Genomic DNA, 26,150 nt, shown 5'->3' on the forward strand with positions numbered 1-26,150 from the left:
GTGGCTGAGAATGTGCATCTGTAGTTTGTGTCATAAATTGTAGCTCACATTTGGTGCTCATGAAAATATGCTACCAACATTTAACCACAGACCACATCACTAACTTACATTAGGCACTTTCTGTTGCCCTCTGTTTTACTTAAAGGTGAGAGCTGCTGTGAGCATGTGAGCATCTACTCTACTGACTTCTTTTTGAGATTTTACTTCTATTTTTAGAAGTAGCTTTACTCAGCTGTGTTTATTTGCCTACATATCTTTTCTTCTTAACATCTAAAACCTGCTGAGTGGACACTGTTTTATTAAAAGTGACAGCAGCCTTAGTAAGTCCAAGAGATCTGTAGAAATGCTTAAAAATAAGGAAAAATTAAGATTTGAGCTAATTTGATAAGTCAGGATGACGAAAACATTGTATTGAACATTTAGTTTCTTAGGTTAGATGAAGCAATTTGTAATATATGTATTTGTGTTCCAAAGAAAACATTTCATTAAACTCATATTGAAAAACCAATTCTAAAACTGAAATATTGAGAACACTTTTTAGAGCACCATCAGCATTACACACTGCAGGGTATAATGGCCTAACAGACTGGCTTAGTCTGACTACAATGCTCATGTGGAAAGCTTTCCCCACTATTTCCTCTGAGACCTTGTTCCTCAGAGTGTAGCTGTCACACTGGCAGCATCAGAATCACTTAGAAGGTTAGAAGTGTGGAAATGCAGGTCCCACTCCGTACCTTCTGAACCAGAGACTGCATTTTGACAGACTCCCTGGCAATTCATATGCACATTATAGCTTTTTCTCTTTTAGTCAGGTTACTTTCTTCCAGTTTCCTTTTTTAAAGAATTGAAGTATAGTTGATTTACAGTGTTGTGTTAGTTTCAGGTGTACAGCAAAGTGGTTCAGATATAGATATATATTATTTTTTCAGATTATATTCCATTACAGGTTATTACAAGGTTTTGAATATGGTTTCCTGTGCTTTACAGTAAATCCTTTTTGTTTATCTATTTTATACATAGTAGTTTGTATCTGTTAATCTCATACTCCTAATTATCCCTCTCCCTCTCCCTTTCCCACACATTACAGTTTAAGGGACATTGCTCTCTTTTACATGCCCCTAATTAACTTTGCCATTTAGGGAGACATTTTTTCACCTGCTATCTGTTAGTATGAATGTGTTTTAAGTTGACTGACATTTTTCATATACTAAAACTATGTATGACATCATTACCAAGGGCACACAAAAATGGATGACAATATATTATTCTTTGTGGGATTATTTCATGTGCATTGTCATATTTAACTTTCTGTCATCATAAAATCTTAGAGCACAGTAGCAGATATACAGTAAGCAACGAATATTTGTGGAAGGTTGAAGGAGGGAAGAAGGAATGACAGGCAATAATATATTTGCTCAGTATTATACTTGCCTGTGGATAAACAATCAGAAAAAGATTAGAACTCATTATTAAGTCTTCTGATACTGTTTGCCATTCTGCCTACTACACTACATACTACAGCTTTATAGATGAGATGTATGTAGTAACATAAGATCCTTGGGCAGTCTGTGGGTTTCCCTGACAAGTCGCCATTGAACATGGCTAAACAAAGAACTATACTTTGAGCTGTCACTTCCCTACTAATGACCAAACTGAACATTTGAAGCAGTTTTTCAGGATCACTTGTACTTTTTTCTGTTTTCCGTAGAATAATATTCCCCACCTTGATATATCGTGTGTCATTTTACAAATAGGACATGTTTTGAGCTAGCTGTTTCTTAATTCTACAGATAATGATACTGACATCAGTCAGTTAATCTGAGAGTGATATGTTCCAATATTCTATAAATAAATATAAAGAGATTTATTTATCCACCTTTATTAAGTAAATATTAAAGAATAATTATGGCTCTAGTTCCTAGGGGTAGATACAGGAACCAAATCAGGTTTTATGTATGCAATTTGTAGCTAGTATGAAAAGCAATTAGAATATAAAGTCATATTTAGGAGTCTCTTTATTCTTTTATTTCTTTTAGGTAGATTCTGTGGGGACAAATTGCCTGAAGTTCTTACCTCTACAGAAAGCAGAATGTGGATTGAGTTTCGTAGCAGCAGTAATTGGGTGGGAAAGGGCTTTGCAGCTAACTATGAAGGCAAGTCACATTGAGTTTAGAGATGGCTTCTTCTTAGACCTCTAAAGAGAAATATTCTTTCTCTCAATTAAATTAGAATGATATTGTAACTGTATTTCAATTACAAAATTTTCTAAACCTGTATTATAATGTTCATTATGATGATTTTAATAAAAATACTCGGTAAATTTAAACTGCAGAAACAACCTGCTTTCTGGTACCAGTAATGTGGTAACATGTAAATGTACTCATCAGGGATGTGTGGGGGAAAAAAATACTCATTATAGAGATGTGTGGAAAACAACAGCAACAACAAACGGCAAAAGAGTTCTTAAACTTCGGTTGTTTTTTCATGACAACATTAAAATGTTATGAAGAAATTACCACTTCTCTTTGTGCTGAGTTTGTATGTGTTTGATGCCTGTACCGCGGAAATGCCTTGATAAAGGAAACTACACAGAAAGTAATTGCACACAGTTCTGGAGCTTGCTTTGTCTAAACAAGAGTGTCAGCATTCAAGAAGAATTTACTAGAGGCTTTGTTCTATATGTATCTAAAACAGTAAACTGGCATTGTGCTTCCTGGCTTTAAAAACCTTCTTGCCAGATCGTGGGTAGAGAAGACCCTTCTTGCTCCTGCCTCTGCCAGCGCAGTTTAGGTTATTTAGAAGACAGAAGATTTCTGCTTCTCTTAGACTTTTAAGAGGATGGAAGCATTTGTTTTAGAGATTAACTGTGTGGTTGTGAAGAGTATGGTTTGGATGGAGCCACAGATGTTGAGCACGAGGGCCGCTCACAGCCAGAGGCCCAGAGAGTTTTGTGGAGCTTCTCTCCTGATCAGCTTCTCCACTGAGGTAAAAGACCTAAAGAAGCAGTTCAGAGAGTCAGAGAAAACTCACATAGAATAAATTACAAAATCTCAAAAGGTTTTTAAAGTTTTTCTTTTAAATGCTTGTTTTTGTAAAAATGTGAATTAACAGTGATAAAAAATCATATATTCCTCTGCTGACTGTTATCTAATATTTATAGTTAAGTGGCTAGGTTTTTTTTTTTAACCAACTAAATATTTACGACCAGCCAACCTTGATTTTTATAACCTGGTTTTTATGTACTCAGCTCCAGGCACCAAACTAAAATGTTATCTTAGAAGCAAATGAAAATGAAATATCATGTCTAGATTTATTTATTTGTTTATTTTTGCTTTCCTCAGCTATCTGTGGAGGTGAGATACGTAAAAATGAAGGACAGATTCAGTCTCCTAATTACCCCGATGACTACAGGCCGATGAAAGAATGTGTATGGAAAATAGCAGTGTCAGAAGACTGCTATGTCGGGCTGACCTTTCAGGCCTTTGAGGTAAAGTCCTTCAGGCAGCCTTTGTGGGGCACATCCTCCATAAATGACAGTGCATTTAAGGGATCCTCATTAAAAAAGCAAAGAACTAGAGAATCAGCTTTTTCATCAACAAAGAAGCAAAGGATTGCCTATAAAATGCAACATCAAGAGCGAAAGAGGTTTTTTTTTTTTCTTCTTTCCTCTTACTGCAGACATTTTCAAGAAGATTAAAGTGAGTTTACATTATCTGTGCTTTTTGAATTAGAATGTTTGAAGTACTGTCAATAGTTTCTTTTGACAAATGACCAGGCTTGTTTCACAAGAATGCTTGAAGAGTCCATTAAATAAAAAACTTTTATTTCTCTTCTAAACCAAGAGGTTAAAGGTAGATCATCTTTTTTGTTGTTGTTACAGTGTAAATCCATTTTTCACCTTTTTATCATTATGCAGAAAATTATTTATATAAAAAAACAGGGATTTAAATATTCTTAGGAGCTTTTGACTTCATCAAAAATATTTATTGGGGAAGAGATCAGCACCAACATTGCATTATTAGATGAGGGCAGAATAAACCAAAGGCCAGTCAGAGTCCTGGAGCAAAGTCTGCAACTAAAACTACTGCACTAGCTAATGGGTCATTTTTGTGTAGTGGGGAGAACTGAGTGAGGAATTAGAAGCTAAGAGATATGGGAATTGTCAAGAACTCCTGAGCATGTTTAAATTACAGAATCAGGCTAGAAATTGAGAGCCCAAGGTGGAGTAGGAAGGAATGATGAGGTGCTGGCAGTAGGTCCAAGAAAGAGTTAGAGATCCAGATGCCATTACTGGAGATTATTTCTTTACTGAAATTAGAAGGCCTACCTACTGTCCAAGTGATCAGAAGGCCGGTGTAGAGAACCCCATTCATTGCCAGGATGTGCTTGCCACTGAGTGTGGTGACTGTGTGGTGTCCCAGTCCCCATAGCAGGAGCCCCAGGGGAATCCAGGTGTTACTCAAAAGCCCAGAGAGACTCATACCCCCACCTGTAAACTGTGTAACATATTTTTTGGTATTGTCTCTACCCCTTTGCATGTACCTTCTAATTTTCGAGACATATTTCTTTTTAATCATGAAAAATCTCTCTTTTATGCTGTGATCATGATGTTTATGTCCCTGACCCCTTTGCATTTTTGGAAACCTCGGTTCTGAGATTATCTGATTCACATTTATTTTTAAATTTTATTGGATTGCAAACATTATTCAAATAGAACACTATTGTAAAGAGTAAACTAAAATTGGGTAGGACTCACTTTTTAGACCAAAACAACTGGTTCATTGAAAAATTATCTAATGAACACATTACATGTGTTAATATTTTGTGCTATTGCAAAAATTAAGTGATGAACTGCCTTTCAATATATAATTCAATGTTTTATAGAATTCTATTATAGTAGTGATGTCAGCAAATACATTCATTCCATGCATCTAAAAACTGAGATGCAGAAATTGCTGGCTTAGCTGGTTTGTAGGTTTTTTTTGGTTTTCTGGGGTTTTTTTGTTTGTTTCGATATATCAATATAGTAAGAGTGATATTCTTCAAAAATAGGATAATGTAAGGACAAATAAGAAAGATTTACACCTCAGGCACTTAAAACTATGCCTGACACAGAGTAGTCATTTAATAAATACTTGTTGATTAAGTGACTGAATAAGTTATTGCTAAGCTTTGGAAATGAGGTAGAGTCATGTCACAGTTTGGCTGATAGTACATTTTATTTATTATCTCTAGTTTCCTGTCCTTTCTTCATTTTGCTTTATTTCCTTATGTTTTTCCTCCTTTATTTATATGCTGGACATATTTGAATGTCTAGTAGGCCTCTCATCTTTAACTGACTAACATCAAGCCTTTGATTGTCTTGTTTTACTCACACTAACCCACTCACCTTCAGTCTTCCCTATTTCAGTATTTAGTATTTCAGTATGTCACTATTTACTCAAGGAATATCCCTAATTCCATTTTTTGTCTTAAATCCCAAGGCCAATTAATAAGCATATTCCATTTGCTTTGTCTTCAAAATATACCACATACATGACCACTTTATACCTACTTTCTGGCCACCACTGTTGTAATCACTGCCTCTTGCTTTGGAACTTTGATGAGCTCTTCACATCTCTACCCTTGCCCTACATATCCTGATATCCACACAACAGCTGGGATGATACTTTCACAATATAAGTTATATCAAACACTCCTCTGCTTAAAGTTTTATCAAACACTACTCCCCATGTGCCTCATGGAGAAAATCTTTGTGTTAGACTTTCAGGCGTGCATTATAATGCTGTTGGCCATGAGTTCACTGTTAATGAATTTGAATATCTGTGAAGGTACCTTTAAAGAGAAACACACATAAAGCAAGGTTAAGTATTGATTTGATGACAAAAATTTTGTGACCAGAAGCTCTCAGGAACCTAACCCTGTATTTCTCCAGGAACCATGAATCAGTATTCACTAACTCAGTGTTTTCAGTGACTTTGTTGAACTCAACTACTGCTAATACTGAGAATCAACTGTATATATTTTTAATTTGGTCTAGTGGTCATTAGGTGGTTTGTTTCAGTTACTCAGTTATCTGTTTATATCAATTTGTTTTTGTTTACATAACATTTTCAATATACAGCTTATGCATTTTATATTTAAAATGTATAATTTTAAAAATATCTTCATTATTTCTCAGTGTTTTGTGTCTTTCTCTGACAAAACTGTTTTTATTCACTGATATCAGTCTTTGACTTTTTCAAACACTTTCTATTTTTGTAACTCTTTTATTCCCTATGTCACTCTCTCCCTTTTCAGATAAAAGGGCCCTTAAGATAAGCTAGTTCTGTTGAAATCTACTATAAAGAATTTACTGGCTGTTCATTATTTATGCCTTTCTGTGAATTTATGTCATGAATATTCACCTCTCCTAATGCTACTTAGATTTTAATGTAAGTACAGAAAGAAATCTGAACAAGTGCTTTTGTTAATGAGGGTAATAGAGTCCTAATACTTCTGTAATCATCACCTTTGGGAAGATTTTTCTTCTCTAGTAGTTACTGGTATGTTGACTCTTAAGACCAATACTGAAGTGAGTTTGTACATGAATGTAGATAATGTCTAAAATCATTTTGAAGAACTCGTCTTCTCTTCAGCAGTGGTGTTATTTGTAAAAAAGCCTCTATACTACTATTTCACTTGAGAACTTTCAGTATGTAGAAATACATAAGAGAAAAAGTTGGGGAGATTTTAATAGTACAACTTCAAACAAATGTCAGTAAAGCAGGAAATAAGTGAAATAAACCCAGAGCTTAGTTATGTTTAATTAAAATCCCTACATACATTTATTTAAGTGAGATTACATTTGAGGTACTTATCAATATTTCTACACACTGTGATTTGGTTATACTTTCCTTTTGAAAACCATAGTATATAATAGTCTTTCCCATAATTACTAGCAACATTCTAAACTACATACAAAAGTTTTTTATCTTGGTACAGTTGACCCTTGAACAACACAGGTTTGAACTGCAGGGGTCCACTTATATGTAGACTTTTTAAAATAAACATAGTACCTGTTATTTTCATTTTACAGATCTTTAAGTGTGGGGGAAAGTTTGTGTTTGATTAGAGAACACAATATATGGAATCAGAAGAATTAGGGTTTAAGTGGTGAACCTCTGCAAACTATTTCAGCCTCCTTCCCTTGGGTGAGTCATTTATCAGTTCCTTTGTTTTTGAGGCAGAGATAGCAGTTGGCGGTTTTTCAACTGTTCTTGGTTGGCATCCCTAACTCCTACGTTATTCAAGGGTCAACTGTACTTTGTGAATTACCTGATTAAGAGTAATCCTTTAATTCCTTTAAATATTTTATATTAGTTTAAGTTAAGTAGACTAGTCTTTGTGAATGAACTAGGAAGCCAAGACAAGATCTTAATTAGTTAACATTTTAATGCTTGCCCTGCACTATTTTTGGATATTTGGCTAAGAATATATATTGGTTAATGACTGTATAAGAGAATATGACTATATAAGAGCTACTATATAAAGTAGCTCTTCAGAATTATAGTTTAGGCTATCATTCTGCTCTGAAAGTTTAGATTAAATAAACTTGCCCAAGGTCACACAGTTCTTAATTGGTAGACTGTGAGTGATACCAATTCCATGGCCTGGCACTCTTACACCCAGATCTTGGTAGCAAAATGAGGCATCTAATTCTCTCATGGCAATAAATTATTTCCCATCATAACTATTGTCATTTGTACATTTGAGTTGTTTAATCAATAAATGCCTGTCAGTCAGGGACTATGTCTGTTTATTCATCACTGTTTATATACTATCAAGTATATATTTATTATCTGGTCATCATAGGTTTTCAGTAAATATTTATTAAATTTATGAGTTAAAAATAATTGTGTCATGAAGGAAAAAAAAAATCAAATGGCAACATTGAGAAAACTGAATCATATAAAAATAGACCTAACCCAGCCTTATGGTTTTGATTTTCACATGGTTGAGCATTTTGTTTTTTCTCCTCCATTTTTGAGCTCTAATTGTATACATATCAATATTCATTAAGTATTAAATAGTAAAAATAAAACTAATACTAATTAATAAAATATTAAATATGACAGTGATACATTTAAAAATAATCTATTAAACTTTTTTCCTTTTTATTTAAAATTCCTTTCGTCATAGCATTTATTACTTAAATTTACTGTATTTTTCTCATTATTAAAATTAATTTATTTTTAATAATAAATGCTAATCTTGATTGTTTTTGTTAGTCATACTTTTCTTTAACATTTTACCCCAAAGCAAAAAATAATGACTTAGCGTTGTTCCAAATGTATAGAACTTTAAGTTATATTACCTATAAAAGTTAAATCATTTATGGAGTTGATAGTATGAATTATAGTTTGAAATCACATTCTAACACTCATAGAAGACTTTTTTTATTACTATTTTATTACTATTACCATTTTAACTATTTTTTAAGTGTATGACACAGTAGTGTTAAGTACATTCACATTGTTGTATAATCAACCTCCAGAACACTTTTCATCCTGCAAAACTGAAACTCTTTACCCAGTAAGCAACAACTTCCCATTTCCCCCTCCCCCCAGCCCCTGGCAATCACTCTTCTGCTTTATGTCTCTTTGAATTTGACTATTCTGGGTACCTCATGTAAGTGAAATCATACAATATTTGATTTTTTGAGTCACTTTTTAAAAATTTCACTTAGTGTAATATCCTCAAGGTTCATCCATGTTGTAGCACTTGAAAGGATTTCCTTCCTTTTTATGGCTAATATCCCATTTTATGTATAGACCACATTTTGCTTAACCATTCATCCACTGATGGACATTTGGATTGCTTCCACCCCTTGGCTATTATGGATAATGCTGATATGAACATGGATGTACAAGTATCTCTCCAAGACCCTGCTTTCAATTTTCCAAATATAATACCCGGAAGTGGAATTGCTGAATCATATGGTAATTTTATTTTCAATTTTTCAGGGAGTACGGGAGAGTTTTACTGAAACTATTACCTAGAAACTTTGGAGTTTTCAGAGGTTTTTACAAATAAGTAGGTATTGCAGTAGATGTTTTTGCGATGTTATATTTATTTGGAAATTTGATTGTAAAATGAAAGCAAAGTGTGTGAATGGCCCCTGAGCCTGGGTATGGTATCTTGCTCCAGGGCTGGCATTCCTTCAGTCTTAGAGCTCCACCACATGCACTGACCACAAAGCTCTGCATTGGTTGGCAGTGTTAGAATGAGAGGCTGACTACTTTAGGTTACTTTTAATTGATTTTAGTTCTTACTAAATAAAATAACTCAGCTTTTTGATGCTTCCTCTCTAACCTGCCAGTAAAGACATGGACCCCCCACACTTAGTAATGAAATGTAATAATAATCCCTTCTGGCTAAGCTTTGTACTTATTCTTCCTTCTTTGCGTATTTGGATTTACTTCCAATATCATTTATATATCAGTTTTCTAAAACAATCTTCAGAACTTAATGTCACTTTCACTGTTTTCTCTATATACATATTAGGTCTGTTTACGTTATGATAAACTTGCCACATTCCTATATGGTTTGTGTTCTGATTACCTTAAAGTCTGTAATAAATCAGCATTATCATTACCAAACATATTTATTACATGTCCACGCTTTAAATCAAGAAGAGACTGTTTTTCCTTTTCTTTTTTTTATGAATTACTGACTTTGGTGTTCTTTTTCTCATGGTACCTAAGGTTATTGGCATAACATCAATGAACTTAACCACTTTTTAGCTTCAACCATATTTATTTCTTCAACTATATTTATACTAATTGATAAAGTAATCGATACTGCTGGAGAAAATGTTACACAAATAACATAAAATAACTCAAACTCTCATTTGTGCTCACCATCATTACTGTTATGTGGATGTGGTTGAAGAGGTATAATTATAATTAACACCAATAGAGAAGATTTATTGTGCTGGTATTGCAATTAGGATTAAAATAATTAAACTGGAAAAACATGTAAACAAAGATCATGGAGGTCATTGATATGATATGTAGGTCAACAACCATGGCATTTACTGTGTGAGACTACAGTGTATATTTCTATTGTTTTATCCCTAATACCAGGTGCATAATACTCAATATATAAGTAATATGTAATTCATAAATAGGTACTGGTGGAATCAATCCTAAAATTGGTCATTTTTATTCATTTTACCCATGAGATATTTACACTTTGTGTATCGTATAAAATATTTAAAGCTCTTATTTTTACAAAGTAACCAGTGAACATACTATAAATTAAAATTTAAAGAGATTATTGTTTAACTGTTAAAGGAACAGAGTGAATTTTATATACAGGGAAATACCCGCTATCCTATATCCTTTTAATTACTGATCATATGTAATTTTTTTCAACAGTGTCTCTCTTGTTTTCTTTGTACTGTAATTTTCAAAAGCAGTAATTTCTTCATAAATAGTAATTAAAAACCCATTTTAATTAACCTTCTTATTTTTTACTCTGGTATGGCTGCTGATATGAAGCAATGTGATTTTTTTTCTATTAATTAACTTTCCATGGCAAGCAGCTACTTTCTTCATTGTATGTTCTCACTCCCTTTCCTCTTCTAACTTAGCCTCTTCCCCGTTTCCAAAATAATTCATGTGTTGCAAGCATTTCATTCTGTGCTGCTCAAGCAGGTGAAGATAGATAGGTTGACTTGCTGAGACCTTTGGTTATTTTTCCTACAGTTTTGTTGTTTGTTCAGTTTTGCTTACCCTTTTATCAAGTTGTACACCCTGAGATTTTAGATGTTATTTTATATGTCCCCTTAACCAATGAATAGACTTTGGCCATCTGGAAATGTTCTTTTATAGAGAACTCTGATTTTGAAGGGACTGTATTAAAGACTGAGAGAAGAAGGTATGTTATAGCTGGTCAGATTGGCCTTGTCACCCCAGTGACTAATTTTGTTCCTAGTGAGACTGCTAGCTCTCCCTCACCTCTCTATTTAACAGCTACTGTCTCAAAAGTATACTTTAAATAATGAGATAATTTTCATGTTAAGTATTTTCCAATTCTTTCCCATAGTTCCACACACGAAGAGAATACATTTTTAGGGAAAAATCTGGATTTATGAGTCACAGTGAGCTCCTACTGATAGGAAAATTGCAACCTTCAATCCCGCCACCCCCACTGCTCATACTTCCTATCTTGTTTCATTTTGTATTCTTCCATAGAATGTATTATTTTCTAATATTTTATGATTATTATTTACCTTGTTTATTGTTCCTTTGCTCTCTACCCACCAGTATAAGCTTCAGCAGGGCGAGGCTCTGTTATTTTGATGAATGATGCATACTAAGCAGTGAGAAGAGTGCACAGAAAAGAACCAGCACTGAATATTTATTGAAGAAATAAATGAATCCTGATTTGTGATTGGGAAAAGGGCAGCAGCAAATGCAGTACTTAGTTCTAACCAAATCTGCTTCAAAATCTATTTTTTTCTGTTTGTCCTTATGCTGCCTAATTTGAAGACTATCATTGTTAATGTATTGACAAATCAGGAAATGACTTCTTCAACCAACTATACCAGAAGTTTCATGCATACAGGTTGTAGTTCATAGAATGAATGTGTTCCCTGACATTCATTCTGTAATAGGAGAATTCCATAAATCAGTGAATTGTATGTTGAATGTTGGTTGACAACATGTGATACTTTTCATGGTTTATAATTATAGATGTCAGTGCTTTCCGACTTCAAATACCTAATAAGTAGTTGACTCTATTAAGACTTCAGAGTTAGGGCCCATTTTCTATGAAAAAAACAAAAGCAAGAATTTATTTAGAAATTGTCTTATAATTTATAAAACAATTTGTAAATTTTGTTTTTTGTAGAAGTTTAGAGCTAAAACAAAGGTCTACAAACATTCACTTCTTCATAAAGCCAATAGTCTGAGCTAATATTTGCATTTAGTTGTTTAGGAAAGAGATTGAGTACATCCAGGGTGCACAGGTCAAGAATAATGTGTTAAGGTAAAAGTCTCATCTAAACATGCCTGTTATCCTGAGAGGGGCAGCCAGTGCTAGTTCTACAATGGAGTAGTCTTCCCACACAAAGCTATGCTAACTATGGATAAAGGATTTCATAGACTAGGAAGAAATGTAATCCCCATGTTATCAGATTTTGCTTCAAAAAGATGTATAACCTAAAATAGTGCAACATTTGTCAATAATATGAATTCAGCCACTCTATTGATAAAATAATGATTTTTTTGATCAACTATGAGCAATTTTTATAACTATGTTTCAGAACAAATTATGCATTGTTTATAGCATATCTAGCCCAGATTTCTAATGATAGTTATTAGTCTGGATTCTCTTAAATTCTATTTTCCAAAGAATTACTACTTGTATTTCTATTTTATTTTAAAAGGCAGTTAACTTCTATTGATCCTAGTGCATGTGGATGCACTTTTTCATAGATTTTTTCCTCTGTCTCTCTACCAGAATAATACATCCTTTATTCATGGACAGTGTAGATATTACCATACACACTCAACAGAAATGCTCTCTTTTGGTATAAGTAATATGGCCATGTTAGTACTATGGCACTGAGAATACATGATACTTTTTTATAGAAATTGTTCTGTCTATTAATGAGATAGATCACATATTTTTACTATTACAGATTGAGAGACATGACAACTGTGCCTATGACTACCTAGAAGTTCGAGATGGAACCAGTGAAAATAGTCCTTTAATAGGGCGTTTTTGTGGTTATGATAAACCTGAAGATATCAGATCTACCTCCAATACCTTGTGGATGAAGTTTGTTTCTGATGGAACTGTGAACAAAGCAGGGTTCGCTGCCAATTTTTTTAAAGGTAATTTGAAATCATTTAAAGTGGAAGCTTTTCTCTGTCGAGGATAAATGTGGTATTTATCTTTGAGTTAGGGGAGAAATAAAGTAATATTGAAGATTGACGCATGCACTATTCATAGAGATATTTTGATGGTTTTTGATGGAATAGTTTACTGGCTATAAAACTGGAATTTGGAGATTTGTAGCACAGGGTAGGAACTCCATTAGGATATTCTACCACCTGTTTTTTAGGAAATAGTCAAAATCCAGAAATATACAGACAAGAGGAAAATATTTGCAATATAATCAACAAAGGGTTCATAACCAGAAGGGGATTACTGATATATAGTTTATCAATTTATTTCCAGGTGGCAGCATCTAAACCATCCCTTAGAGAATAGAATTCTGTCACATTAGAAATAATGTATGGCCTCCTTAGTAGAACATTCTGATCCCTAAAATGTCTTTTTGACATTATTGCTGATCAGCTTTAATTTTGAATTGTATAAGCAAATTTTAGTTTATTTTCATGTCCCATGTTTGGTGTGTATTTCTCAGGTAAAAAGAAAGCTATTTTAGTGCAAATAATAACATCAGATTTGTATTTTGAAAATTCATAGGCACTTAGGTTAAGTGTGTTATTATAGAATAAAATTCTTTTATGTGAAGAGAAAATAAATTTTCTCTATAATAATTTTTAAAGAATAAGTGATGGATTCAGTAGTGTATGTCAAAATTTAGTGTGAATAATATCTAGATATTTTCATTATTCAAAGAGCAATAATATAATTGATTTTTCCTGAGCATTACTTAGATGCTCACCATTTGAACTGAAGGCAGAGAACCTTGGCACTTCTACTATATGTATTCCAAGTATTCATTAAATTGTTCATTTACATGGTTTAAATCTTCTCTATGTTATATTTTACAGTAGAAGAAACATACTATAAGAGTCTCTCTCGTGATGTTTGTGTATTTGCTTAACAAAATGCCTAGTCTTTGGATGATGCATAATTTCTCCAGAGAATATTGTTTGCTGTTTTCCTAACTCACAGTAGTTTATTCCTAAAGAGTGAGGTTATGGAGTACCTTGTAATATGTGTTTTTTAGATAGTATATATTTTTCATATGTCTATTTCATATATATTTTCATGTTACCATATACAATTAAAATAGTTTCTGTTTACAAAAATATGGAATTATTGTGTTTTCTGGATCAACATATCTATATAAAAAGCAGTGAATGTTTTCAATTTAAAGAGGTCTATTAAGTTTCATAGTTTTCCTTCTTTTTAATTTTTAGTCACCATATTTTATTTCTTAATAATGATATTACTTTAAAAGCATTTCTTCAGGCTACCTAGCAAACTATACAATGAAATGAACAGGTGAATCCATGTTTTTTCAGTAAGTTTTTCTATTCCATTCTGAAAAATCTCTAGGTTTTAATAATCCTCTTTAACTTTAAAGTCAGAAAAAAACATACTGTGTCTGAGATGAGGTGATCTTCAGTTGGACCAGTCCTTCTGGTTCTTACACAATTCTTAGATTGCAGTGACATGGGTTCTTCTATGTCATCAGTCAAGGGCTTGCAAATTGTTCCTGTTCCTTCGTTGAAGAAATCAATTTGTCGCCATTTTTATAGAGGAAGACGAATGTGCCAAGCCTGACCGTGGAGGCTGTGAGCAGCGTTGTCTGAACACACTGGGCAGTTACCAGTGCTCCTGCGAGCCTGGCTATGAGCTGGGACCTGACAAAAGGACCTGTGAAGGTGGGACCAGATTTGCACGTGGGTTTCCCTGCCTGAAACCCCTACCCATTTCCTTCTATCATGTAGTCTCATTCTCCTTCTCTTTTTATGCCTCCCTCTTATACTAGAATAAAATAGACACAGTTATGAAGAAAATACAGTATCTTTAAAACACAGGACATTGTATTCCAGATAATAATGAAGTTATGTGGCTGTTATTTCCACATGACTACTAAAAATAAATACACTTTAGAAACTTACCAAATATGGTAAACCTGAGATTACGGGTAGTTTAAAAAATATATTTATAAATATAGTAATATTTATATTAGTTAACATACATATACATACGTATGCCTATATATGCAAAGGCAATTCAAGAGACCAGTTATTTTAGCTAACTCTTGACTCCCTAGGAATTAATTAGGAACTGTGTACAATATGTTCATTTCACTTAACTTGCTTTTGAAACCCTAACTTTCCTAATTTCACTATCAATAAGAAAGAGAGGTAACATAAATAGTACGTCTTTTAAATAGATCATCCTAAAGAGAAAGAAAACCAGTTGCTAAATGGAGTTTTTGGAATAAAAAATATGCTCTATTTACTATAGTTTACCTTGCCTTCTAGCTCAAGTAATTCCTTCCTTGTCTTGGAAACAAGTAACAAGTTCCTTGTCTTGGAAAAAAAAAAAAGAGTTTGGGGAAATAAACAATTGATTTTGGTCTTAATACATCATGCTGTATTGTACTTTACATATACCTTTTTATTAATTCTCACAACAATCGTGTGGTGTAGGTATTATTATACACACTTAAAATATAAGAAATCTGACCCCCAGGTTTCTTTATATTGCTCGCCCAACTTTGAAGCGATCTAAAGTGTAAAGCCGTCATTTTCTTCGCTCCATATCTACAAAATAACACTTTATAAATTGGATTAGATGATTAAAATAGTTGTACTAAAGATTATGGAATAGAGACTGCAGCTTTCTAGATTTTGAAAAATCCAGAAGATGGTTGAAATTTAATGCTGAGATGTTTGATTATCAATGGAAAGGTGCTAAGAAGGGGGTAGATTTATTAGGGGAAACTTCCCTTTTCTTTCTTTCTAGCGGCTTGCGGAGGACTTCTTACAAAACTGAATGGCACCATAACCACTCCAGGCTGGCCCAAGGAGTACCCTCCCAACAAACACTGCGTGTGGCAAGTGGTGGCACCAACACAGTACAGAATTTCTATGAAGTTTGAGTTTTTTGAATTGGAGGGCAATGAAGTAAGTGAATAATAAATATATTTTTTTATAAAGTATTTTAGGAATCTCTAAAGACAATCTGGTAAACTAAAAAAAAAAAAAGAGAGAGAGAGAAGAAGAAAGAAAGAAAGGAAGGGAGGGAGGAAGGAAGGAAGGAAAAAAGGAAGGGAGGAAGGAAAATTGCAGTAGTACAATAGTATAAATGCTGTAGTCTTTCTTTGCTCTATTTCTCATTTCTGCAACTGCTTATAATTCCTGCTGGCATTGGGTGATATTTTAGACTGTCTCTGGGAGATTGAAAATTACCCCCCAGCATTTTCCTGATTTATTAAAGTACTATGAAAATATTAGGGTAATGTCACATAGATTTTTCTAGAAAAAATAAACCAAAATTCACTTGTTGAGTCATAACGAAAATACTTTTTTGGGAAAACCTGGTATATTTCACTTGTGGAAATGGGTATATTTTCATTATATAAGTAGTTTTTCATTATGAGTATGCTTATGGTTCATAGATAAAGTGAGAAATATAGAGAAGAAGAAAGAAATATTTTTAACTTCAATAAAACATGTATTTAGTTGACCCTATCTTCCCTTTGCCTTTATAGTTTACCATAGTAAACGTCCAGTTTTCTGTCTGGTGATCACTTTTAAACAAATGAAATCATTTATTTGAGAATTCCTATGTGCTGGTACATACACACCAAATTCAAATGGAATGTCAGGCCTAGAGATGACAACTTTTAGAACTGTGTCTTGTGTGATCGGTCAACATTAAGTCCAGAGAAAATGTAATAAATGTTTGTTCTATTTCAGCATTTCTACTTTCTTTTCTTTTCTCTAACTCCCACATCCTTACTCCCAACAACTTTTTTTTCCTGTGTTTATTTTTAAATGAGCGAGATCCAAAAGTATGATAAAATTCACTCAAAAATTATTTTGTCTTTGAAGTATATCTGTTGAACACTCACAGAGAACTGAGAGAACAGAAATATAATGTATCTGTGCTCCTGGACAATAATTGTTGGTAATATTTGTGGGTTTTATACCGTAATTTTTTCTTTGTGTATGTATCTTTGCTTCTTCTTTTTTCCTCCCGCTTATCCTTCTTTCTTTTAATCATTTTTTAAAATTCTATTTGTAGTAGTCAAGGCACTTCTATGGTTTTGAGTTAAAAAGAAGTGCCGGGGCTTCCCTGGTGGCGCAGTGGTTGAGAGTCCGCCTGCCGATGCAGGGGACACGGGTTCGTGCCCCGGTCTGGGAAGATCCCACATGCCGCGGAGCGGCTGGGCCCGTGAGCCATGGCCGCTGAGCCTGCGCGTCCGGAGCCTGTCCTCCGCAACGGGAGAGGCCACAACAGTGAGAGGCCCGCGTAACGCATAAAAAAAAAAAAAAAAAAAAAAAAAAAAAAAAAAAAGAAGTGCAGACTTTTGTGTTGCTTAAAGAAAATTAAAATATGAAGTGTAATGCACTGATATTTCAGAGAATTGTACAATTTTAGAGCTCATTTTGAGATCTTCTTTACATCATGTAAGCTTTATGATGGAAAAGACTGCAATTTATATTTCTTACATAATTTATCCACATGAAACATCATTTTTCTTTAATAATTATCTTAAATTTGGGGAAATATTAAAATTAAGAATGTATTTTTATAGTAATCTTAAAACAGCTTTCATATGAGCAACACGTTTTGAAAATGGGAATCTCCCTGCCAGTTCTTCAATGTAATGTGAGCTTAGTATTGAATGGCTTCTACTTTCTCAGTTTCCCTAAAGCTGTTGGTTGTGGCAGAATGGCATTTTGATTCACTAATTGATAGATGTTCCTAAGAAGGATAAACGTTTATGTTTACGAGGAAGAAGGGTAGATGGTTTAAAATAAATGGGGCATTGTGTTTGAAAGCATTTTTCTCATGGTAGCAGTCTTTATTCATAGAAGGAGCCTTTACAAACTCTGTAACATATCCTGGAATTCTTAAACTTATGATGAGGTTACTGTGTGGAATCCTATTAATAAAATTCTGTGCATTTTCATAGTTTAAAGTCTTGAATATTTAAAATAAAATCATGAGCAAAATCTTGACTTATAGAATACTGGGTTAAGTTATGACTTCATTGTTTTATTCATTTTACTGATATCTAAAAGGAAAGTCAATATCAAACAACTTTAGCTTCGGTAACATTATCCTGTCTTGTGTCAGAGCCCTCTCTAAATAAAAGTTGCAGTTGTAACAAAGTAGATAGAAAACTTATTTCATTTTTCCTAGCAACATTTTGCTTATTTATCACCTAATTAATATCACAAGAGCCAGTAATTTGAGTTGACATATTGCAAAGTACACATCATGCCCAGAGTTCAATCATATGCTTTGTTAAACAATTATTCATCGCAGTTTTCCTTAAGTCTGTATTTTTTGGAAAATATGTATGCTGTAAATACATATATACAAGCATACATTTGTATATACATCTCTTGGGGTTATTCGGAGCAAAATTCTCTCATCTGTCTATCATGCCTTCTGTTTCATATTTGGACACTTTTCTTGATTTTTGGACCTGTTAAGTCCAGTTTGACTACCACAGGAGTAAAGAGGGAAAAACACAGTAAATTTTAAAAAAGTAAATGTCAATCATCTGATGCTCTCAAATCTGGTGATTACAGTAACCATGTTTATTTCTAGGTTTGCAAATACGATTATGTGGAGATTTGGAGTGGTCTTTCTTCTGAGTCTAAATTGCATGGCAAATTTTGTGGTGCTGAAGTGCCTGAAGTGATCACATCTCAGTTCAACAATATGAGAATTGAATTCAAATCTGACAATACTGTATCCAAGAAGGGTTTCAAAGCACATTTCTTCTCAGGTATCAGTATTCTCATGCTACATGTGTATATTACAGATTTTAAGGGTGGATTGGCTTAAATTGTATGCTATCCATTCTTCCCAGTTTTCTGTAAATGAACATGGAGATACATAGAATGCATGAACATTTATCCTAGTTTAATACTTTTTTAAAATTGGGATATTAATAAGAATGGCCCTGATGAAATGCACTCTCAAACACTTAGATCTTACATAAATTCTAATCAAATATTTCAAAGGCTAGTAAAAATAACACAAAATTATTATGGTAATATTTTCACACAGTGACTTTATAAGTAGATAGCGATAATGATACCAGACTTCCAAAAAGTGGCAGACTTTTTCAAAATTATCTTTGTCTTTGGAATATGTGGTCTCATTTTAGCAACATATTATTTATTCTTACTGCTTAGCAACATGTTTATTATTCCTCTTCTTACTATTATATATTCATTCCTTTTATTAAGCAGACGTTAAAAATCATACTTTACCTCATCATTATAGAAATGATTGCAGTAAGAGACCTAGAAATATGGAAATTATAATTTTACTAAAAATAATATATTATTGGATACATTTAGCAGTTGACATGTCTACATTTGGAATTTAATGTTTAGTTGAACAAACTCACATTAAAAATTCCCTCTTAAAGAGCTGAAGTTTGATTAAAGGTCCCTAAATTTTAAGAAACTAGATAGAAACATCAGTGAAATGCCCTTATTTTCCCAATTTCAAAATTGTTCCTTTTAAAAATATTACTCTGAAACTTCAAAATTAGATAAAATTGTAATAAGCCTTGCTAGATATAGCAATCTATTCTGCCTGAAAGACTGGCAAGCAATGTAAAGCAACTGAATTCCAATTATATTTTAATATCAGGTAATTTAGATTGAGTTAATTCAAAGTCTATTTATTCCAGTCCCCATGTATTTAAGATTAATGAGGTTTACAGTGCCTGGGGTTTGTTTGGGGCTTTCAGTGTAATTGAAATTAATGGTTCACAAGTTCCATTGAGGTCCAAGTCATATAGGAAAGTACATTTAAAATACAATGTATCTTGTCTCCCTTGTTCTCATTCCCTTCCTTCCCTCAGATTTAATTGCCTTTTAAAAGTTCTTCTCAGATATAGGTAACAAACTAGTGGTTATCAGTAAGGAGAGGGAAGGGGGAGAGAGGCAAGATAAGGGGAGGAGATTAAGAGGTAAAAACTATTATGTATAAAATAAATAAGCTGTAAGGATGTAATGTACAGGGAATATAGCCAATATTTTATAATAACTTTAAATGGAGTATAATCTATAAAAATATTGAATCACAATGTTGTTTACTTGAAACTAATACAACATTGTAAATCAACTATACCTCAATATAAATAAATAAATAATAAAAATTATTCTCAGGCGTTCATTTAAGATTTGTTATTCAAAGTAGCATTTTAATATACTATTTTCATGAAAGGAAGACTTCCTTAGACTTTACTATTCTATAAATATTATGCAGTTTACAAATTTTAGGTGATCCAGTGTTTAGAGATAAGGCTTCTTATCTTAGAACCACCTAAATATTTATTTTAAAAATTAAAATTATAAGGTGAATAGGTTTTATTATATTATTAATATCCAGGATCCTATACTTTAATCACTCATTTTATTTAATAAAACTTTTTTAAAAAGATGCATGCTACATATACTGGTGACAAAGTATAAGTAAATTTAAAGTTCCCCAGAGTATTTAAAATTTGTTATCTGATATTTCTGTTCAGGCAAAACTTCCTAAATTCTAAAGACAGGTTATTAGTCTGTGTCTTTAGGACAATAATATTGTTAAGTAAACTGAACAATGAAGTTCAGGGAAAATTAAACCCCAAACTCTCATGTTGTAGCTATCATTCTGAGAACCTATTATGCAGGCATACATTATGTCTTTAATAATCAAAGTAAAACTGTAATATTCTAAGTGTTCAGTGTCACAAAGTATTTAACCCCAGTTCATCTTGGGTTCTGTTCTCTTAACCATAAGAGATGATCACATCCTTTGCAAATAGCATTAGTTATGTGTTATGTTCAACATTATCTGTGACCTGGAAAAAAATAGATATACTTTTAACTTCTTTATTAGATTATTATTTTGTAAAGTCCAAGATAATTAAGTATAAACATTCAGTGTTTTCTTTTTGATTCATTGAAAAGTCTTGGCAGTTTGTCAGATTCATATTTAAAATACTATAGTCCTGGATAATTAATTAGATCTATTTTACATTTAAATTCTTGGGAGTTTCTGCTAGTGGGGAAGATGTTTGCTCAGGAAAAGGGAAGATAAAAACATATTTGTTTTGTACAATAAAGAGATGGCACTGTTACTTAATGTCCTGATTATGATCATCTTACCAAAACATAATTTACAAAAGATCACCCATTATAATATATAGATTCTATTCACATTGAAAATATCATTTTAGAGTTCTAATAATGCTATAAGTGTAATTGTGTGTTAAAAGTCAAATGACTCATCGTATCTATTAGAAAGTAAGCATGTAAATCATGGGGATATTGTATTTCACAAACAAAATTGAAGGATTATTTTATGTTAAAATTCACTCTTGGGAATTTGATAAAACACATTACTGCACTAATTGTGACAAATTATTTAGAAATAAATTTAGCATAGGAATCAAGAATTATTACAATGACTAATCTGTTTGCTCAGAAATTCAATTCTTGGGACTCTTTCATAAAGAAATATTTCAAAATCTGGAAGAAGGATTTTCAATATACTGTGATAGTGACAGAAATTTTAAACAACCTTCAAATGCACTGTGTGAGCTCTTCCATACCATAAGGATGGTTTAATGATTTCATGGTGTAAAAAGTTGTATATGATAAAATATTAATGGAAATCTAGCTATAAAGCTATATGTGCACTGTGCATACAGCTAAGCACGTGGGTGGGAACAGATCTGAACGATGCTATTTAAAAATCCCAAGAATGTTTGTGTTAAGGTGAAAAGATAGTGCAGTGTAGTTTCTCCACAATTTTTCTCAGTTTTCATCTGATTTAAATATAAAAATAACTTTAAAAGGAAAACACACATCATATTTCTACCTATCTTTTACCCCAAATATTTTCTAGATTTGAAAACATTACCTAATAGACTTTGATCTTTGAGAGTGAAAATTTTAAATCCATCTATTTGTTAATTAGTTAATAAATATTAATACAAATTAATAATATTAATGCAAATGTTTTGAATGAGTTAAAGCTTCTAATTTTTATTTTTATAGTTAATTTATAATATCTTATAGACAATTGAATAAATGTTTGCTGTATTGTGTATGTTAATCCAGAAACATTTGATGGAGACAAACTTTTTTTTTAAACATCTTTATTGGAGTATAACTGCTTTACAATGGTGTGTTAGTTTCTGCTGTATAACAAAGTGAATCAGCTATACATATACATATATCCCAATATCTCCTCCCTCTTGTGTCTCCCTCTCACCCTGTCTGGAGACTTAATCTTAAGTGGTTCTGTTTATAACCAGTTTTCTAAAAAGTTTAGAAGTGATTATGAATTTATGAAAACATAATGAGAAATATACCATGTTTAGCTATTTTTTCAGCATACTTTTCCTCAGAAATATTATCAAGAAATTCAATTTAAAAAGAAACAATATTTATTATAAGTGATTTCATATATTTTGTAAAGGAAAGCTATTTAAAAATAACTTCTAGCTGTCTTGCAACTAAGTGATACATCAAGGAAGAAAAAACACAAGGAAATGTATTTAGATTTTTAATGAATATAATGAAATTAACTTTAGCGTTATTTTAAAAACTACAATTATTTAATGAAATAATCATACTGAGATTTTACTTATTTTTGCACATAGCCTCTGATTTTAAATAAGCACTTTATAGACCTAAGAAATGGAATTGGAAGAATGACACTAAGAACTTATTAGCAAAATAATTAATACAGATTTCTGTCACTTCCATGCACATCAAAGCAAGAAACCATCACATAAATTCTTATTTAATGTCTTAAATTAGTCATGAAAAATGCTGCAATCTAGAAGTGATTGGTTTATACAGCAGAATATCCACAAGCTCCTCTATAAAAATTAGTGTCATATAGTTCTGATATTAAGGGTATGTTATAAAGCAATATAATGAAATAATATGAAAGTAAATAAGGAAATTACAACTATAAAAGTAAGGCTATTTGAACATGATGTAAGATTACATGTCTATTAAATTTTTTATGTAATTCAGAATATAATGGCATAGGCATTTTCTAGAAGAAATCTGGTTCAACATTATAATACTGCTATTTTCTTGGAATGAATGAGGTTTGTTTATAGATTAACAATAATTACTTTACTTTTATGATAGTAAAACCAAACTTAATTTTATGTGATGTTATATTTGAACACAAGTATACAAATCTGCATAAGTATACATGATATAGTTTACTTATTTTAAGTGATTAAGCAAAATTAACTGTATTCTCAGAACAAAATTATTTTTCTTTAAATAGGTTAAACTTAAAGGAAATATTAGTAGGATTTTATGCATGTAAAAACAGCAACATTTGGGAAACTGGACTTTTAATTTATTCACACTGTTCATTATTTGGGAATAATGTAACAAATAACTTCAGGCAGTGAGAGCTGCGCATAGACATTCCACCTTCTTTAGGCAACCTGGTAGTGGTGAAAAGACTCAATGATGACTTGAAGGAAAACCTCATTAAATGGTAGTCCCCCTCACGGGTAACTTAATGGGAACGTGATCCTTTCCTGATGGACCCAGTGACCTGCACAGTAGCAGAAATGCAGTAAAACCCAGATTTCTTGATTCCCAGTTTATTTCTGTCTGTAACAAATATAGGAGTCAGATAAAATGATTTGTGTGATATTTCTACCTCTGTATTCAAGTGATTTCAACTGACCTGCTCCTCGTCTTATCTACCTTTCAGTGTCTATAGATATTTCTTTACACTGTTCCTCCTGTACACCATTTCTTTCATGGAACGGTCATAGGTATTTTTAGAATAAATTCAACCTGATATTATTCTAACAAAACATTAAATTTTAGTGTGATTAATTTCAAATAGAGCTCTCCTATGATTCTGAATCCTGTTCCAAGTTTCATGATAAATGATATTTAAATATTTGCATGATTTAGAAAGATCAAATTGTCTGTCGTTGCTCTCAGTAGAGCTTATCAGAGGTCTTTTGAAGGTGATTATTTTTTCAACAGTTTTGTGTTGAAACCTGTGTGTGTCTTGTATGCGTGCACACATGCATGGGGTGTATATGTGTATGCATGAATGTGTGTGATCTGTTTATTTTATATTTGAGCATTTATTGTAAGTATATCTGCTCATGTGTTTCTGTTCTGGTGCGTGGACCCTTTACTTCTTTTTCCTACAGACAAGGAAGCTTTCTGCAAAGAGAAAATTTTTATTTTTGAATCTTGCAAGAACTTGATACAGGTTGCCACCTCAGTCCCATCCAGTATGTATTATTCATAGACTAATGGCCTCTGATAGTCTCAAGGATACTCTGCAGGCCTCTGATGGGAAAATGCCACTTCCTTTTTCCATAATAATGGACCTTTCCTTCATCTAGCATGAAGGAATGGAAATCAGATATGTCCATTCCGAAGAAGGAGGCTAATTTCCACCTGCAAAGATTAAATGTTTTGATTTCTACTCAATAAAATGTTTGTTTCTCTTACTAATAAAAACTATTTTTTAAATTCCATGCCTATAGTATGAAAATGTTAGAAAATTTCAAATGAATCATTGATAGAATTCTCAACTATTGAATTTGTTATGCAGACTTTCTGAGAAATCTTTAAAACTCTGCAACCTCCTTCCTTCTCTCTTTCTTTGGATTTTCATTGTTCAAAATATTAGTAGTTTGTGTCCTAAGAGGAGAAAAGGAAAGAAAGTGAAAACAGAATTATATTTGCTAATAGTTTTTTTTTCCTCAAGTTTGATGACCTTTTATAATAAGTTCAGAATATATTTGTGGAACTCATCTTTTATGATATTAAGTTAAATAAATAGCTTTCTTTGTTTGTGTGATATTAAAAAGTCTGGATAATTCCAAGTATTCCGATGTTTACTAAAATTTTGTCTTTTCATATTGACTATTTGGCATATGCCAGCACAATTTTAAATGCTACTTTGCTGGGGATGATGACTTTTATCTGCTGCTTTTAATTTTTATTTTGATTTGTCCAATTTTGAATTTTAGCTAAGCTTTAGATTAACCTATACATATATTCTAGCAGTGTATTTGATAACTCAATTTTAATGTGACATCACTTGTATTAAGAAATGTTTGATGCAGGGAAGAAGACAGGAAACATTTATCAACTGGAACACTGAAAAATAATAGATACTTAGACAATATGACTATATAAAATCTTCATGCTATTCCTCCTCTTCTTCCTCATTTTATTCTTCTTCCTCTAGAAATTATTTTTCCAGCACAATAGAAATAGGAAAAACTGGCTACAAAAAACTACTATTCAAATATGAATGGTTTCACTTTCAACTTTATTTCTCTTTACTTACTATTACTGCAAGTCAGATTATGTTCTATCAGATCTAAAGAAAATAACTCTCCTTACAAATATCACCTAGCAACATGAGATTTCCACTAGAATGAAGGTTAAACGTTAGAAATATTTTATGTTTTGGAATTGTTTTCATCATAAAATGACTGTAGGTTTAAAAATTCAGCAATACTAACTTGTGTTCTTTCTTTTAACATTTTTATATCTCTCATGTATGGTAGTCTAAACAGATCCAAATAAAGGGATGACTCAGGCAGTCCCTGCCCTGATAGGTTTGTCACTGAGCAACCTGGTTACCAGTCAATTGTAAATGTAAACTAATTTTTTTCTAAACTACTTTACTTACAATTCTTAGATTTCCAAACAACCCTCAAAAATCTGACCTTGAGTACAACTAAAGTTCACTATATCAGGTTTGAAGTATACCAAGCAAACATTAGATAAATATTTTTATAGGAAATATGTGTCTATTTCACAGTAACTCTAGCACCAGAAATTTTTTAATTGGCTCTTTCCTTTTAACAATGATGAAGTGTATTTCTGCATCAGCTCATGAAGAAGTATTTTTCCAAAGCATCTTAACAGCCCCTGGAAAGGTGTGTTAAAATAGTAAATTTAAATCATCTACTGCTTGACTGTCTGAATTAGGAAATGCAGGTAGCTGACAGCATGGTAGTAGGAAGTATGGTTCACCATTCACCCATTCTGCACAGGTCATTCACAACTTACCACATGTAATTTTCACTGTTGATACAATTAAGGTAATGGGACTTCCAAATTATGAATTTCTCTAAAATTAATTTTACAAGGCTAATTCTCTATTAATTT

General features: G+C 32.4%; 1 protein-coding gene across 2 annotated transcripts in view; it reads left to right on the top strand.

Moving 5' to 3' along the window:
• TLL1 (tolloid like 1) overlaps positions 1 to 26,150 on the top strand; it is a 279,927-nt gene that overhangs the window by 209,219 nt on the left and 44,558 nt on the right. For both annotated transcript variants that reach the window (XM_032632666.1, XM_032632665.1), the window contains 6 exons: positions 2,037 to 2,153; positions 3,342 to 3,487; positions 12,692 to 12,887; positions 14,511 to 14,636; positions 15,730 to 15,890; positions 18,553 to 18,733. In XM_032632666.1, the coding sequence (XP_032488557.1) occupies positions 2,037 to 2,153; positions 3,342 to 3,487; positions 12,692 to 12,887; positions 14,511 to 14,636; positions 15,730 to 15,890; positions 18,553 to 18,733 (927 nt within the window). The remainder of the gene's footprint in view (positions 1 to 2,036; positions 2,154 to 3,341; positions 3,488 to 12,691; positions 12,888 to 14,510; positions 14,637 to 15,729; positions 15,891 to 18,552; positions 18,734 to 26,150) is intronic.

Source organism: Phocoena sinus, chromosome 5 (assembly GCF_008692025.1).
Source record: "Phocoena sinus isolate mPhoSin1 chromosome 5, mPhoSin1.pri, whole genome shotgun sequence".
Taxonomy (NCBI): Eukaryota; Metazoa; Chordata; class Mammalia; order Artiodactyla; family Phocoenidae; genus Phocoena; species Phocoena sinus.